At 42.8% G+C, this 17730-nt stretch overlaps 1 protein-coding gene across 1 annotated transcript in view; it reads left to right on the top strand.

The window, feature by feature from the left end:
- vcanb (versican b) overlaps positions 1–16623 on the top strand; it is a 32665-nt gene extending 16042 nt beyond the window's left edge. Inside the window, exons 9-17 of the mRNA XM_028025586.1 lie at positions 4417–4577; positions 5232–6552; positions 6644–6757; positions 6847–6960; positions 12229–12387; positions 12458–12540; positions 14869–15013; positions 15930–16112; positions 16197–16623. Coding sequence (XP_027881387.1) covers positions 4417–4577; positions 5232–6552; positions 6644–6757; positions 6847–6960; positions 12229–12387; positions 12458–12540; positions 14869–15013; positions 15930–16112; positions 16197–16426 — 2510 coding nt within the window. The 3' untranslated portion in view covers positions 16427–16623. The remainder of the gene's footprint in view (positions 1–4416; positions 4578–5231; positions 6553–6643; positions 6758–6846; positions 6961–12228; positions 12388–12457; positions 12541–14868; positions 15014–15929; positions 16113–16196) is intronic.
- Positions 16624–17730: the final 1107 nt, after the last annotated feature.

The raw sequence follows: 17730 nt of genomic DNA, 5'->3' as shown, positions 1-17730 counted from the left end.
ATCAGAGATAACAAAATAGTTAATGCAAATCAAATCTGCAAGCAGCGGTGGGTGGCCCTGGAAGCTCAGTGCCGATTCGGCTTCGAGGCGACGGCAGAGGTTCCGCCACGCCGTCGCTGACACTTTCACACTCATCACAGCCACATGTACAGCCCAGCAGATCTTCTAAAGCCCCTTCAGTCCTGCTCAGTACGAGTCCAGCAGCGATTCTTACAAGTTCTGCTGAAAGCCAAGTTATTGCCACTTCTAGTTTTGTGGTGAAATATTGGCTAAGACTTCCTGTTGGCTTCTGAGCATGTCATATGATTATCAAGAATTAGTGGATACTGTTTTAAACTTCTACAGCTGGGGAAGCGGGAGGAGTCACCCAATAATCTTCAGTGTCTTCTCTCGATGGACACGGCTTCAGTGATGTCATTAATGTACCACACCAGTGTGTGCAGCGGTGATCTAAAAATCCAGTGCAGATCGGACGATGTATCAGGGAGATATCACTGCTGGAATAATCTAGGGGGCACACTGAAGTCAGATTCCAATGTAATAATATTGGCTTCTTTAGAGGTCGACAAAGGTCATTCGTATTCAGCTTGGTGCAAATCAGATTATGTATATGTGATCTAGAGCCAACCATAAGGAAACGGCAAGGGATTGGAACTTAATATTCTGCCACGCCCTCATACTCCAGCCAGTCGCCATGACGACTCAGCATCATGTCGATCCGTCATCAGATCGACATGATGCAACTCTTTGACATGATGAGTCAAAGAGTAAAAGGGAGACAACCAGCAGCTAAACAGGTGACTTTCTGTTCAAAGGGGGCGGGGATGTTTCTAGGCTGTTGCTAGGTAACCAAAGATTTGGTTAGTTGATACCACTCACTTTGATTTTCTGGCTGTGAGAGGTTGAGCAGCTAAAACTTTTCCATTGCCTAAATCTCCCACAATGCTGTGTGGTTCTGGATCAAACTTCTGTGAATATTTTATATATTGAATATTCTATCAGATGTATTATCTATTGATATTGATCATACGTCTATTGTGATATATACTGTTATTGATTTATTGTTCAGCCGTACTTACCACCAGCACAGAGCTTGCTCGGCTTTGCACAGCAGGTAACTCTGAGTGGGTCTGTTCGCTCGGCCAGAGGGGCAAGCTCCTACTGTCTGAGGTTCTGATCCAAATCCTTTGGGGGCCATCTGGAAAATCATTTGTCCAGAGAACAAAAGGTCTTCAGTGAATTCAGTATTATGCAAACATAAAACATCCTGATACAATACATGTGGGATTGTTTGTCATCCAAAAGAGTGGGCCTCCTCACAATTCAGCCCAAGAACTCTGCCACGAACAAAGAGTGGGATTAAAACGCCTCCAAACTTCTTGCAACAATTCCGAGACATTTTATTCATGATCTGTGGATTTTGCAGACTGATGGAGCATCGCGTCCGAAGGCTGAACTAAACAAATCACCCAAAGATCAGCTCACTGAACCCTGACGCCGATCCTTGTTGTTTAGTGAGAAATATGACAAATATTGCCGCATATTTGCTCAATTGAAGAAATTAAGTAAAAATACAAATTCTACAAATTTTAAAGGGACACTTTGGGCTTTTTCCTGAGTACCAGCAAGGCAGAGCCAAAGTAAATTTTGGGGCTTTTCTAGAGTTTTTTTTAACAGAAGGTCATTTGAAATTGAAGGATTTTATATTTGTGTACCTGACTGAGAAAAGAAAGCTAATCTGAAAAGTGTTTATGGAAACTTTGAAGAGCTTTGTTGCATGCGTTTGAAGAAAGTCTAAAAGTATCTCTCAATAAGAAAATCACTCATACACCTCACTGTACAAACACAGGTTAGTGTGTGATTTAGCTTCTCCTCTGCAGTTCTAGTTGTCTTATCACTTCAGTAATAAGCCTACATAGGTTTTGAAAGCCTACATCTCATTAAACTTTGACAGAATTAAAGCCATTGAATGATCAAGAAACTGTTTCTGGCCTCTTAAAGTCGTAGGCATGGCGTTCTTTTCGTCTTCGGATGTCAGTCTGAATCCCTCCTAGCAGAATTTTACACAACTTCCCACAACCTTTCTCCCATTTTGAACATAAAATCCTAATGAGGAGACAAAAGCAGGCATTGTTTCAGAGCAGCTGCTGGCAGCGGCGGGTCTTAATCATAACAAACAGAGGCCAGAAACTGTTTATGATCTGTGGCTGCTTTAAATCAATATCAGAAAGGAGCTGCTGTGGGGCAACGCTGGTTGCAGAAGAAGTACCGCAGAAACCACACATTTCCATAAATGTAAAAAATGACAGATCTTTTTTCCCCCTCACTGTATGACAACATTAATCCAGACTAAACTTTTCCTGCTTTAAGTCAGTTAGGATTACCAAAACAATTTGTTACAGAAAGGTTTGTTTTTCTACCTCTGCTTCTTTAAATTCAGACCCTTACATGCATAATAACATTCATTGTCCCATTTATGCCGAAGCTTCAGCTTCTTGGCTGATGTCTTAAGATATTCCTTAATATTTCTACGTATTATTCATCCCTCATGATGATGTATATTTTGTGAATCGCACCAGTCCCTCCTGTAGCAATGTCTCCTCATGCTGCCACCACTGAGTTGCTGTTGCTGCTCTTCTTAGATTTGCAGACTTTGCCAATTTCCACCATGAGCAAAAACAGTCGTTATGGTCAGATGTTTAATTATAGCTTCATCAGACCACAGGATATGTCTAAAGATTAGCGGTACACGGTGTTAAAAATGTTGAAGTTGTAATAATAATGGTAAATATTGAGATGATATCAGTTGGTATATCTGCCTGTTTTCTTCTGTCATCTTTCTCATCAGTCCTTCAGCCAATGTGATTCTTGTTTAATGTGAATATTTATTGTTGGACTCTGTCCAGTTGCCAGAAAATTCTTTTCTAGATCAACTATACTGATATTGATATCGGATCGGTTTCATTATGGATCGGTTACAAGGCTTTTGTTCCCGGATTGATTCATACATTTCTCACCTATGATGACAATGGTCATCAGTGGTAAATAATTTATTTTTAGTTTTCCCATGATGTCACTGAAGATGGCGTGTCTTTGAGGCGCTTCCATTAAAATACATCCACAGATGCATTTAATAATAATACAATTGTATTTTATTTCTAGATCCTCAAGGACATTGTCCAAAAACAAGCACTTAAAAACAAGACGTACACACAGAACACAGCTCAACTTTCTAATTTTACCTACCAGATTGACATAATCTTCTGGATTTAAACAAATTGTTTTAATGCACCGTAAATTTAGTGCATGTATCCATAAGTCTTTTAAGAAAGCAAAAAAAAAAAATGTCTATGAAAACCTTTTCTCTCATTGTTATTTCTCTCATTGTTATGGTATTTAGCAGAGAGAGATATTTTGGTAATCCTGATTGATGTAAATGGTTCCTCTGGTTTTTTCACTGAGGAAAAAATGGCTTATTTTTTATAAACTTATGTTAATATCTTGTTTCAACTCTTTCTCATCACAGTTTGCATACAGTAATTAGAGGGCATAAATTTCAGAGAACTATTAGCAGCCAGTGTTTCTCCAGCAGGATTCAAAGTAAACGGTCTGATCCGTAGGCTGCATGGAAACAGAAGACTCAATAAATCTGCGGCAAAGAGAAGAGAAAACAAACGGATACATTTTCAAAGATTGTTCTCATAGTATCATGATTCCAAGTGAGCAGTTGGGGACAAATCTGTTTCTTTACTAGAACTTACAAAAAATGACTTTACAACCTTCTGAAAGACGCCAGTGAGATTTCTTCAACAAGTTACATAAGTAGAAAAACAACTTTTAAAAAAAAAGTTATTTTAAGATGATCAAAATCTGGAGACAAATACAGCTGGACCATGAACAATGTTTAGTGAAATGACAAAAAGTACACTCTCGGACAAACACATTAAACTACCATTTTTAGATAACTGTTTAGGTGTATTTTGATACTGAAGTACATTAATTTGTAATTGATGATGACGATACCATACTTTGTAGATACAATGGTACAATAGTCCTGTAGTCCAAACCTTTATCACAGGGCTGTTGAACTCCAGTCCTCAAGAGCTGGTGTCCTTCAACCTTTGGATGTGTTCCTGGTGTAAAACACCTGGATCTAAAGGCTAAATTGCATCTTCAGCATGTTGCCAAATTCTTTAGAGAACTGATAATGACATAATTATTTGATTGAGGTGTGTTGAAACAGAGAGGCTTCGAAAGGACGAAAAACAAGGACCCTCGAGAACTGTAGTTTTACAGCATTGGTTCATCATATTCAACACGGCCCACACTTTAGTACAAATAGTAGACAAAGGTTTTTACGTCAGACCAGTTTGTGTCGGTTTCTGTTAAAGCTTGTTCTGTCTCCTCTGCCTCCAGTGAGTCGAGTCTTGGATTTCCTGAACAAGCCGTCAAACGGCTCCCATCCTCTATTGCCACAAATCTCCGGACTCACTCAGGTATCCAGTGAGGCTGTCTCGAACAATGAAGACTCTGAACTCCTCCCTGAGACCATCCGCTTTGTCAATGGAAAACACGAGGTACAGAGGAGACTTCAGTCACCTGATAATTCTGCCAGTCTGTCATTCCAGCCTTTGTTTCTCCTTTTCTATCTGTTGTAGTAGATGTGCAGTAACAATTCTATTAATACTACTTCTATTGTAATTGAAAGTAGGTTGAGTGAATCAGTTAACCAAGAAAGTAGTAGGCCTTGACCTTGTCAAGTTAAAAGACATTCTATGTTCAGCAAGCTGATTTTTTTTTTTAATTTATAAGCTGGTGCACTTTGCTGGTTTGGTTCTGATTGCAGTCAGCAGTTCTGTTTTCTAGACAACAAAATGAGTAGAACACCACTAGTTGACTTTGTTGAACCAGAAGTGACTTCAGCCAGACTTCTGAGAGGACTAGACTGCAAAATCTTATGTCAGTCTCAGTTTTGGCTATAAAAAAACAAAAAAACAAAATAAAACATGCAAGGTCATCTGCTGGACACATGACTAATCTTAAAGCCCATCAGTTTATACTTTGAAGGTTTAAATGTCTTCGTTCTCATCCAGAAAAAAATATTCACATGTGAATCTGTGCCTCCTGTTAAGGTCTGTCAGTGACGTCAGCGAAAGTTTGACCTGTTTGAGCAAAACTAGGCAACCAATATTCTTCTTCCTGAACTTCTTTATTTGCTTCTGTACATCCAGGTGTCATTCAGCCCACGACCTCCAGAAGAAGCCCGAGGGGATCAGTTTGAGACGGCGTCTCCTGTTTATGTTGAGGAGGTGGACATTGGAGACATAGACGATCTAAATTTGCATCCTTTAGACAACAGTGTCTTACAGAGTCACACAGGCAAGACCAGTGATGAGGCCACTCCTCCCACAGATACAGCCCAACAGGATGCAACAGTTCCAGTCCTTGACGACAAGCTAGCCCCCAAAGTCTTCCTAGACCCACAGACTACTGCATCTCAAGGGCCAGAAAAAGCAGCAGCCACCACCACCACCACCACATCTTCATCTACAGTCTCATCAATAACATCTACAACACTGCCAGGTCCTATTGTCCATAATGTTTCCCAGACCGGCCCTCACATCGTCCATGAAGGCACAGCGGACAAAAATGCCGAGGCTTTGCAAGAGCGTTCTGAAGATGGAAATGTTCCCACTCCGGCTTCAATTTTGCCTGGTGTGATGACGGATGAGGCGGAGATAGGAGGGAGAGAACCTCCAACTTTTAGCCCAGGTATAAAGTCCCAGAAAACGTCCACACACACCCAGATAGGCAACTTTGAAGGATCTGCTTCTGGACAGGAGGAGTCCTCGGGGCAAGATGATTACCTTCCAGATATACCCAGCCTCGCCAAGACACCCCCATCAATTCACCCCACCCTTCACACCAAGCAGCCTCTACACGCAACAGTCATAAAAGAAACAGATGGAGTTGCAGAGACTGCTGATGGAGCTCAAGAAACAGGCTTAGGTGCGGAGCAGATGTCTGGAGAGAGCGAGGCCTCTGGGGATCAGGGTGGTCCGGCTGACCTGCCTCCAGGGGTTAGTGCCACTGTTTTACCAGGTGTGGCACCTCTGATTCCTGAACACCAAAGTACAACAGAAACACAGGACATATACTCCAAACCCAGCAGGGTTACACATTATTCTGTCACTTTACCGGATCTCGAGAAACATTCAGCTGTCACCAACAAGCCTTCACCTCCAACGTCTGATCATACTTCAGGTCCATCCAGCACAAGCTCCACACTTAGCATGAGGGATAAGCCTACTCCAACCACAACAGCATTTACTCCTGACCAGACAACCCTCTCCACCCCCCAATGGGCTCCAATCTATGACCCTTCAGCTAACGCTCTCCCAAATGAAGAATCTGTGGACTATGACAGCAAAAGCTCCCCTGTTTTGCTGGAGTCCCACCCGGAGACCCCTGTACAGAGTGGAATCACAGAGCAGGCAGAGGCCTGGTCTGATTTAGAGCCTTCTGTGGAGCCCAGTCCTGTGAATGTTCAAGGTATAAGGTTTGGACATGTAGCTACATACAAACAGATGCTGGACATCACAGCTCAGCTGACTATTCCATCCTTTTTTTTGAATGTGTGCAGACCTACTGCCGTGCTCAGTCAACGACTGTCTGAATGGAGGTTCCTGCTTCGAGAAAGGCCCAGTGAACATCTGCGTCTGTACACCTGGATTCAGTGGACTGCGCTGTGAAACGGGTACCCAGACACAGAGAGCCGGCCACTCGATCCCCATGCTGAGAGACTGATGATGTGTAATAATAATGCACTGTGTTGTGTGTCTGCAGATGTTGACGAGTGCAACTCTAATCCGTGTCTGAATGGAGCCACCTGCTTGGACAGGGTCAACTCCTTCACCTGTCTCTGCCTACCCAGCTACACAGGAGAGCTCTGTGAACAAGGTGGAGTACAACACCTAAACAAGCTTCTGATGCTGCTGTCTGCTCTGTGAAAGAAGTGTTAGGTCAATAAATTTGAGGTTTATAAGAACTGGAACTAGAACTCTTTTTTTTTTGAGTATCTGACCATGACCTTTGCATTCCTACACAATTCTGCGCAATTTTAATCTCACTTCAGTGATCCGTCTGGACTTTCTCCAGTAGAATTTCAACTGGGCCAATCAGCAAACAAAAGGAGTAGCTGTCAACTTTCTGCGTGTTTTAGAATTGTGTTCTGCTTGTAGTTTGGCGATGGCAGCGGAGGAAGTTAACAAAGTCGTTCAGTAAGCATTGGCAATGCCTCCAGATATCAATTAACAACCACTCGTTCAGCTAGGCACTTCTCTCGTCACTGTGGAGGATGGTTGTCCACACCACAGGCAAATTCCGGTAAGCTCATTAGCTCATGCTGTATTAAAAATCTCACGATAGCAATTGGGTAAAATTTTAAATTTTAATCAGAGTGCACGCCTGGAGCAAGTGATCGTCTCTCAATAGTCGAGGGTCCAGACCCTCTGTATGAAGCAAAGTGTTTAACAAGAGGCTGCAAAAGCTGAACAAATTTATGGACCTAACACTGACCGGTGACTGATTTGTTATCCCCTTTAACAAAACATTCATCTTAATCACAGTTCGCTTTATCCATCCACACATTAATCAGAGCACCAAATGTAAATGTTATTTCACAACACTTTTTGTGTTTGGATTCGATGTCATTTTTTTCTCCGGATCTATGCTGGCTAAGATAGTACAAAAATAAGTGCAGGATGAATGAGGGATGAAAGCTTTGAAGGACCTAATTGGGTCTTTCACTTCCATATTAAGGCATTGCTACAGGGTGATGTACAGTAATATTTCATCATTCTGTTGGTGACTTCAAAGAAGACTTGGACTGACTGGGAGTCAGTGGGTAAGGTACTTGTCTTACAGTGGGTTCAATTCCAGCTTTCTGCCACACGCCGATGAGCACATGCACTTAAGTCCAACTTGTCTATCGGTCTGCATGAGCTGTGCACACATTTGCGAGTGCAGCTGGACAGTCTCCAGCACCGGGCGTCGGCTCCTCTGCAGATTAGTTTCAGCCTGCCGTCCAATTCTTCTGTCATTACTCAGCCTCCCAACCAGGTTTGGACGAGGTCTCAAGAGGCGCTTGAGATTCGGATTTTCCAGAACTGACGGCTGGTTTTCAGCCACAAGAGTTATTCTGATTTCTAATGAGCACTGAGTAAATTTAAAAAGATGATAAGCTTGAGTATGTGGAACACTGGACTAATTTCAGGCAGGCCAGTTGCATTCTTTCTTCAATTTATGAGCCAGCTTATTATATCTCGAGGTAAAAGGATTGTTCGTGCAACTTCTAATCTAAAGTAATTTGTGAAACTGCAGGCTAAGAAGTTATCTAACTTAAAAGCAGAGCTTAAAGTCATTTGATTCACATCTGGGGGAAAGGTGCATGTATTTTTCAAAAGTTAGGTATGCAATCTTTTGAAGCAAATTGATGTTGCTGGTATCTCAAGATTTGCTGTAAAAGAACTAGACTATGGTCATGGGACAACAAAACAACAAGCCTATTTGAACAAACATTTGAATTTAACCTCATGTAGAAATATACAAAGCACAATCTTTACTATGTCATTATTTATTCAATAATATTGAAGCTAAAATGTAAAGCTTCTGAAAAACTAAGCATTGTAATTTCTGGACTATTGATGTCACTTGAATTGAAGCCACACCCACTAACTTCGAAAACAAACAATAAAAAACAGTCTGTAGGCCACACTTGTCTATAAGACATTGTAGCATGACCTATTTACACATTTTTTAAAGCTTTTAATGAAATTCATACCGGCTGTAACTTGAATACTTACCGTAAATACTTTTTCTGAACAGTGCCTGTGAAATGGCTCCTTTAGAAGAAAATTAAAGCCATCGATGGCTGTTTTATCTTCCTCCTGCTGCTTCACACTAAAACCACTAAAGGTTTTGTCTACAGAGTCAGAGGTGAACAGCCTCACACTCACTTGTCTCACACCTGGCTTGTCCGCTCCTCTTCATCACACTGCTGTCCAGCTTTTCAAAACCCATTGGTGAAAAGTCATGTATTAGCTGCACCGCAGCGTTCAGAGCGTGTGGAAAATGTAGTGGCTAATCCGAAGACCATCTTAAACCCCCTAAACCAGAGATAAGTAGAAAATATGTAAAACCTTCAGATTTAATAGGAATGCATGTTCTTACAATAACTAAACCATAAAAAACCCTAAACTATTGTAACCCTGCACAAGACTCCTCTTCTTGACTGCTGAATCTCATCCATGCAGTCTGTGAAGATCCGCGTGCTAATTCAACTTGATCCAGCAGGAAACCTGCTTCCTCCCTGTAGATCTTCAGCAGAAGTCTCACTGAGCGTGCTGCTGTATTGGCCAGATGTCGATCTCTGCCTCCAGCAGAGGAGCTCAAGTGAAATCTCGTCTCATCTCATTCTCATGAGCCAAACATCATGTAGCATCTTCTCGTCTCGTGAGCTGGGCGTATTGTTGAAGCCCTCATTATTTACACTGCTTCCCATTTCATTATGAGCTGTGGGTGGAGGAGTTGGGGGCGGGGGAGTGAAGAAATCCCCAGCCTCAAATTGTTTGTCTGCACAGTTTATCCATTTGCAAGATAAATGTGCAGCATGCAGTGGCGCAGTTGGTAGCACTGTTGCCTTGCAGCAAGAAGGTCCTGGGTTCGATTCCCGGCCGGGGTCTTTCTGCATGGAGTTTGCATGTTCTCCCTGTGCATGCGTGGGTTCTCTCCGGGTACTCCGGCTTCCTCCCACAGTCCAAAAACATGACTGTCAGGTCAATTGGTTTCTCTAAATTCTCCCTAGGTGTGAGTGTGTGTGTGCATGGTTGTTTGTCCTGTATGTCTCTGTGTTGCCCTGCGACAGACTGGCGACCTGTCCGGGGTGTACCCCGCCTCTCGCCCGGGACGTAGCTGGAGATAGGCACCAGCAACCCTCCCGACCCCATTAGGGACAAGGGTGACCAGAAAATGGATGGATGGATGGATGTGCAGCATGCTGCGTGTAGCGTTAGATGAAGCTTCCGAATTCCTCCTCGTTGCGTCCAGACGGTGGTGGACACAGCGACAGGGACACAGATGTCCTCTTGTGGAGTTCTCATAGCGGAAAGGATCAGGAAGTAAAAAAAAATAAAACAAAACAGATAATTGCTCTATTATTCTAGCAGAAAGCTTTTGCAGCTGCTTGGCACCGACTCATTCCTGCCACATGTTGCCTCCCACCTCGTCTCCTGTATCCAGGAGACGAGGACGTGTTCTAGGCTGACCTCCTGTGACCCCCGCGCCGCAACACGTCCGAATGGCGCAGCTCATCTCACACGGCCTCAAGCAGAGGGCGGCGCTCCAGGCCTCACCTGAGCCTCCAGGTGGCTGCACAGAGGAGCCATTAGGACGAAATGGACTGATGAAGGCTAAAACCACCAAGCCTTGACAGCAACTTTCCATTGCGATTTTTATTGGCGTTCACATTATCCTGAAGCCAGTGACACAAAACAGGCTTTGTTTACTGAGGCCAACAAAGCAGAGCGCTGACTCTGAGTCATTGTACATGGAGCTAAATGTGCCTGTCTATGTGCTTGACCTGCACACAACGGGATATTTGTGAGGGTTAATGAAGTCCAACTGTGCGTTACTGAACTCCTTCAGTGAGTTGGGGGGTGAGGTGTGTGTGTGTGTGTGTGTGTGTGTGTGTGTGTGTGTGTGTGTGTGTGTATGAGGGTTATTCCCCCAGCTGGACTTCAGCATCGATCTGGCTGCCGCAACAACTGAGTCTGAGAAAACAAATGAAAGCTTTTGTCTCTGTCAGCTGGAGGTTATTGTTAAGGCAGCGTGGCTCCAGCTCCGAAAAAAGCAAAACGAAGCCGTCACACACACGCTCGGCTGGACCCTCCGTGCCTCTGATCACTGCGCCCGTTCACGGTGGCGTTCTTACGCAACGTCTCCACATTCGTGCTCAGCCGGAGTTTAACGTTTCACCAAAGTTTGGTTTCAGTGATGGGCGAGCAGAGCTGCTGTTTGACTTTTTCTGTTGCGAAAAAGACAGTTTTTGTAAAAAAAAAAAAAAAATGTTGACATTCAGTTCAGTTTATTTATATAGCAGCAATTCACAACGAATGTCGCCTCGAGGAGTTTTATGAAAAAGTCATTTCAGTTCAACTACAGATATTCCAGTTGGTCCCAGTTATCAGGCTCAGTTAATTATTCAAAGTTGAAAAAGTTTCTAGGAAACCCATCAGGTTGCACTGAGTCATTGACCTTCAGCGTTCGCTTTCCTGGACGAACACGTAGCGACAGTTACTTGCGTTGTGTCGTTGACTCACTACATTCACTTCCTTTTCGTGACATGACATTACTTTGAGCTGGTCAACTAAGGCAACTCTGACTCATGGATGATTCAATCAATCATGGAATGATTACTTGTTGGATGATTGTCAATTTGTTCTTTATATTTGTGGCAGAAAAAAAAGAAGAATAAAAAACACAAATATGGTTGAAAACGGTCTTATTCAAAAGCTAATTGTTTAGCATACATTTACATTTAACTTGTCATTATATGGATAAGTTAAATGTCACGTCTTTTTATGTGAGAGAGAAAAAAATGAAAACCCTCTGTTGATGAAATAGTATTTTGTTGCACCTCTTTAATATTTCATATCTTTGATCCTTTATATTTGATCTTGTGTTGTCAGTGGATTAAAATAATTAAGCTGATTAACCGCTATCTAGGGCTGTGATTAATAAGACTAATCAATAATCGTGATGATTAGCGATAATTAATCACTAATCATCATTATTGAAGATAATGACTGGTTTAGCCCCATGATAAACAGGACAGTCTGAGCATTCGACAGAATAAAACCGTTTTGATTCATGCAAAGTGAGCAGCATCCTCTGCTTGTATAGTAATTCAGCTCAGATTATTTTTAAAATGGCAACAATGCATATTAATGAACATTTTTTGTAAATACATGAGACTGTAGCCAAGTGGCTAACTGACAAACACAAATAATAATGAAGAAAACCAACCAAATACAATACTGCTAAGTAAATGATGAAACGCATCTAAACTATATCGAGGATGCAACCACAAGATGGAGAATTCATAAGAACTGTGTGCGTTTGTGGCCTTTTGCCAGCAGTGTTTAGCATGCTGTGTTTCTGTGTGTGCAGACACCGAGGTGTGTGGGTTCGGCTGGGCCAAGTTTCAGTCCCACTGCTACAAATACTTCAAACACCGGCGGACGTGGGACGCTGCGGAGAGGGAGTGTCGTCTGCACGGCGGCCACCTGACCAGCATCCTGTCGCGGGAGGAGCAGATCTTTGTCAACCGTGAGTCTGTCGCAGGAAGAGCTGCGCTGCTTCTTCCGCTTCACTGACCAGGCCGTCCGTCCATCTGCAGGTCTGGGCAGTGACTACCAGTGGATCGGCCTGAATGACCGAATGTTTGAGAGAGACTTCAGGTGGACCGACGGGAATCCAATGGTGAGCCGATGATGGCGGGTGATGGGTTCAATGATCCGAGTGGACCGGATCGAGCAAACTTCCAATTTGTTTTTTATTAGCAGTGAAAAAGGGTAGAATTATCAAATAGTTGAAACAAAAAACTTAAAGGGGCAATATTGAGTGAAATTGACTTTTTTCATGTTGTAATGTAATCCCCTCATCAAAAACATACCTGGAGTGTTGCCTTGATTTTTTTTCATGCATGTTTGAGAAATCTTTTACTCTCCCGGGGAAACCATTCAGCTGAGCAGAACACCTGGGTGGACCTAACCCCGCCTAGGAGGACAAAACTCCTCTTTGGAGCCGCAGCTTCCAACCTTCCTCCTCACAGAGCCGCTCCTTCAGACTAGCCTGCAGCAATTAGCAAACACCTGGTGGAACTGCACATCTGCTGAGCTCATCATAGGAGCTACAACTCAGAGCAACACTGTAAAAACATTGTTGAAGGGTTAATAGAGGAGCCATATTGCGATGACTTTCTGGAGGTGGAGTGTTGGAAAAAGTAGGAGTTTCTTAGAGACAGAGGCCCAATTTGAAAACGTTAAATTAGAAAATCAAATTTCTGGTGGCCACACTGTGTGGCTGGAAAATACATAATACTGCCCCTTTAACACTAAAATAAATACTCTTAATCATTAGTTGCGCCTTGGTTTTTTTTCTTCTTTTTGTTGCAAGAAAGAGAGCCAGGCAGACTGAGGTGCACTGCGCACAGGGAAAGCACATCGTAACAATCAACTGTTCATAGTGCAGCAGGCTGAAGCAATTAGCTGATTCTGCTTCTGACAGGCAGTTAATCTGAATCTAATACTGATTTTCTGCTCCAGAAATCCAAAGCGCCTCAGGATGTTTAGGTAAAGGTGATCAGATACTGTTCAATCTACTGATTACAGCTATAAAACACACACACACACACACACACACACACACACACACACACACACACACACACAAACACAAACAGATCACATGCTGGAGAAACAGAAATTTGCTGTAAATGACTTTTATAAGCAGCTAGCACATTAACCATCATGTAAACACACGTACTCTGGAGTGATTTTCTTTCTTCACAGTTCTTCAGATTGCTGCACGCAGCAGCAGTTTAAGAATTTAAAACGTTCACTTTTTTATTTTTATTTTTTACCTTACCATAAGACAGAGTCGATCCTCTGCTGAGTTACGGTAAAATATTTGCTACACAGATGACCTAGCAACACCGTGACACACGGAGGCCCTGACGGCAGACCTGCAGACCTGCAGACCTGTGTTTGTTTGACATGGAACCCGAACAGGGGTGCACATGTGTGTGTGCTGCACATGTGTGTGTTCTGGGAGAAATGGGCTGCATGTGGGCCGGATTAGTTGATGGGAGCAACAAGAAAAATGTTGTTTTGATGCATCATCATTGAGGAAGTGGACACACCCAGAGACGTTAAACCTGCAGCTTCACTTCTTCTACCAACGCCATCTGAACCAAACCACAGGACCCTTTTTGTTTGGATGTTTAATCCAACCTCCATGGGGCTTCAGCTTCTCCACCCCTGATCTCTGGGTTATTTTGCCAGCGCCACCATCTGGTGGCTCAGTGAAATACATCCAGCTCCTGGTGAGCTGCTGGTGTTTTGCAGCTTCTGTCCTGCACGAGTCTGCAGATGTTAGAGAGCGGTTACTATGCAATAACTTCCAGTTTTCATTTACTCATTAAGCTTCTGGGTACATTTTGTACCTTTTTCTTTCATTCATTAAGTATGGTTGGCAGAATGAGGAAAGAATCTGATGCTGACCTTTTTCCACTTAGAAGGTTCTAAGAAAAATGAGCCTGCGAGAAATTACTGGAATTTATAATCGCAACAGCTTATTAGGACCGATGTAGGGAATTAAAGAGGAGTACATTTTCACCTAAAACGGAGACATTTTTAACTATAACACTTGGAAATGTCTGAGTTTGAAAAGTTGAAAATTTGCTAGAAAAACCCCCTGAAATTTTTTTTTATTAATCTCAGAAAATTTCTAGAAAAAAATCCAGGGAGATGTTTCAGTTTCAAAAGTCAACATTTTTACATTGTTGGACGTTTTATTTATTTATTTATTTTGAAGAGACAAAAAGTAAAAACAAGGTAAAAAAAACCTAATAATAAAACAAATGATCATGCCCAGTGCATGCAATTTTCCATAATTTGCTTGAAAAGGAGCAGGTACAAGACACAAGGTCTGAATTTCAAAGGTCCAATCTGAGTATAACTGAAGTGATATTTGAGCGTCTGATTATTGTTTGACTGTTTGTCACTAAAATGAAACGTGTTCCGGCAGCAATATGACAACTGGAGGCCCAACCAGCCGGACAGCTTCTTCCAGTCGGGGGAGGACTGCGTGGTGATGATCTGGCATGAGGGGGGCCAGTGGAACGACGTGCCCTGCAATTACCACCTGACCTTCACCTGCAAGAAGGGAACAGGTGGGCTCCAACCCGCATGTCAAACCTTTCAGTTCCCTCATTGTTCAGAACTACTCTGAACGTCTTTCTGTAGCGCCCCCTGGTGTCGGAGCGCAGGCACAGAGCGTGGTACGCTGTCTACGCTACAAAACCTCAAAATTGTATTTAGTGTCTTTGGTCTAGTTTTTAGAGTAAATATATTACAAATTGAATTACAAAATAGTTTTTCAGGGAGAAATATGAGCTGGTTATAAGTCAGTAATTCCTCAATGTTGATGAAAAGAAGTTACTAGTTCCATTGGCAAGTTATTTTACTTATAACAAGACATTTTTCCCATCTTAAAAGTGAAATTACCTGACAGTGGAACAGAACAAGTACTGTTTCATTAATGCTAAGGAATTATTAACTTAAAACAACCTCCTGTACTTACTTTGAAGTTAGCTTTGTCTTATTTTAAGTGTACTAAAATAACACCAGTTATTTGCACTAGTAAATAGTCTACAAGTCTATTCTGTAGAAATAGACTGTGGCTTTTTTGTGTGTGTAAAAACACAAAAAGAGATTTTGTGTTTTTGCTGTGTAAATAGTGAAACTAAAGTTAGAACATGTAGCATATATTTATAATTTGACAGCAAACTTTATTTTTGCTCTCAGATGCTGGAAGCCTTCCTTGCTTCCAGATGTTCCCCCTGATGCCAAGATATAAAATAATGATACTTTTGATACCATTGTATCCACAGCTGTGGCTACAATGTAGCTCACCACCATGAATGGGAGAATGACTGAACACCCAGTAGTTCATACTGGTTAATTTTATCTCTCTCCAACTTACATATAAGATTGTTTATGAGTTGTGTTTAGCCGTGGCTGCACCGTCCATTGCCGACGACAGAACGTGTCCGTCGCTCTAGCCGCTCTCTGTTTCTCACCGTCCAGTGGCCTGCAGCCAGCCGCCTTTAGTGAAGCACGCCGAAGTGTTTGGAGCAAAGAAGCCCCGCTATGAGATCAACTCCCTGGTCCGGTATCACTGCAAAAAGGGCTTCATCCAGAGACACACCCCGACCGTCCGCTGCTGCGCCAGCGGCCAGTGGGAGACGCCCAAAATCACCTGCATGAGTCGTAAGTGAGCTCTGAACGGGACTGAACGCCTGCAGCGGTTATCCGGCTGACACTTTTTTTGTTTTTTTTATCTGTCTCTCTCAGCTGCGACCTACCACCAGTCAATGATTGTTGAGCACTACGGCAACCAGAGGGAAGAGCAAAAGAGGAACCACGTCCATCACACCAACGGCCAACAGAAGGCCAGTCAGACCCAGGAGCAGGAGCAGAGCTCCGGCATCCTGCAGAGCCTGTGGAGCCCCTTCCAGGCCCGAGTTCAGCAGCTGTTCAGGCAGAAGAAGCACGCGAACCAGGGGGATCAGCCCGGTCACTGAATGAGTTTGAGGTTTTGTTCGAGAATTGTGACGGCAACAGATCAATGCAGACTGGCCTTGTTGGTCCGCAGGCATCGGTAGACAGAAGCAATGTTGTTAGATCGCCTGTCTATTGATGGATCTCACAAGAACAACATGTGAGATGTGCCAACATGTATTTTCTTCAAAAAAAAAAACAAGCAAAAAAAAAAAAACAATAGGATATTAACTGTAACACTTGGGACTGATTCATTTTTTTTCTTAACTCAGTGATTGTCTCAGTTTTCATACAACGTCGCAAAACGTGAGTCATTGACACTCTTTCTTGTTGCTTTAGGTTTTAGAAAATGTTCATGCTGAGAACACTTTGCTAAATATGTCACAACATCGCAGAGGGTTTTGTATGTGGATGTGAGGACTCTACCTTTTATAGAGCAAGAAAACACAATTTTTGTAAAAGCACACCAAGAAACTACCATTTTTGTTATGAAGTTTTGAATGTGGTCAATATAAATTACATTACTAGTACCAGAAAGACTGCATAGCATATGAACCACTAATATTCAAAGTGATGGCTAGACGAGGAGTGTTTCAGTCCAATCCAACAGGCAGGTTGGAAACAGTTTTCCCAGATGACTTTGGGTCCTTACAGCAGCACAATGCACCCTGGCATACAGCAACAATAGAACAGCTTCAGTCACGCAACAATAAATGTATGTTGTTGACTTGGCCTCCAAATTCCCCAGATCTCCATAGAACTGAGCATCTGCAGGTTGTGCTGGACAAATGGAAAGGTTGTTCTCCACTTCTGACACCTGCTGAGTGTGCAGGACATCACAGCACACCTCTGTGGTCCAGAGGGATCCAACAGTCCTCTGGTCAAAGGTGTTCTGTCAGGAAAAGGGGGACGGACACACTGTTAGGCAAGCATGTCGTGATGTTATGCCAGATTGGTGTACGTCATCATTTAAAGGGGCAGCATTATGTATTTTCCAGGCACATTCAAATAACTGTGTTGCCTTCAGTTTTTTATAAAAATGCTCAATATATCAAATATGACCTAAAAGAAATTTGACTTTTGTAATTTAACGCAGTGGCGCAGTTGGTAGCACTGTTGCCTTGCAGCAAGAAGGTCCTGGGTTCGATTCCCGGCCAGGGTCTTTCTGCATGGAGTTTGCATGTTCTCCCTGTGCATGCATGGGTTCTCTCTGGGTACTCCGGCTTCCTCCCACATTGGTCTCTCTAAATTCTCCCTGTGTGCATGACTGTTTGTCCTGTATGTCTCTGTGTTGCCCTGCGACAGACTGGCGACCTGTCCAGGGTGA

Source organism: Xiphophorus couchianus, chromosome 8 (genome assembly GCF_001444195.1).
Source record: "Xiphophorus couchianus chromosome 8, X_couchianus-1.0, whole genome shotgun sequence".
NCBI classification, from domain to species: Eukaryota; Metazoa; Chordata; class Actinopteri; order Cyprinodontiformes; family Poeciliidae; genus Xiphophorus; species Xiphophorus couchianus.
This window is presented reverse-complemented; position numbering and strand designations above follow the sequence as displayed.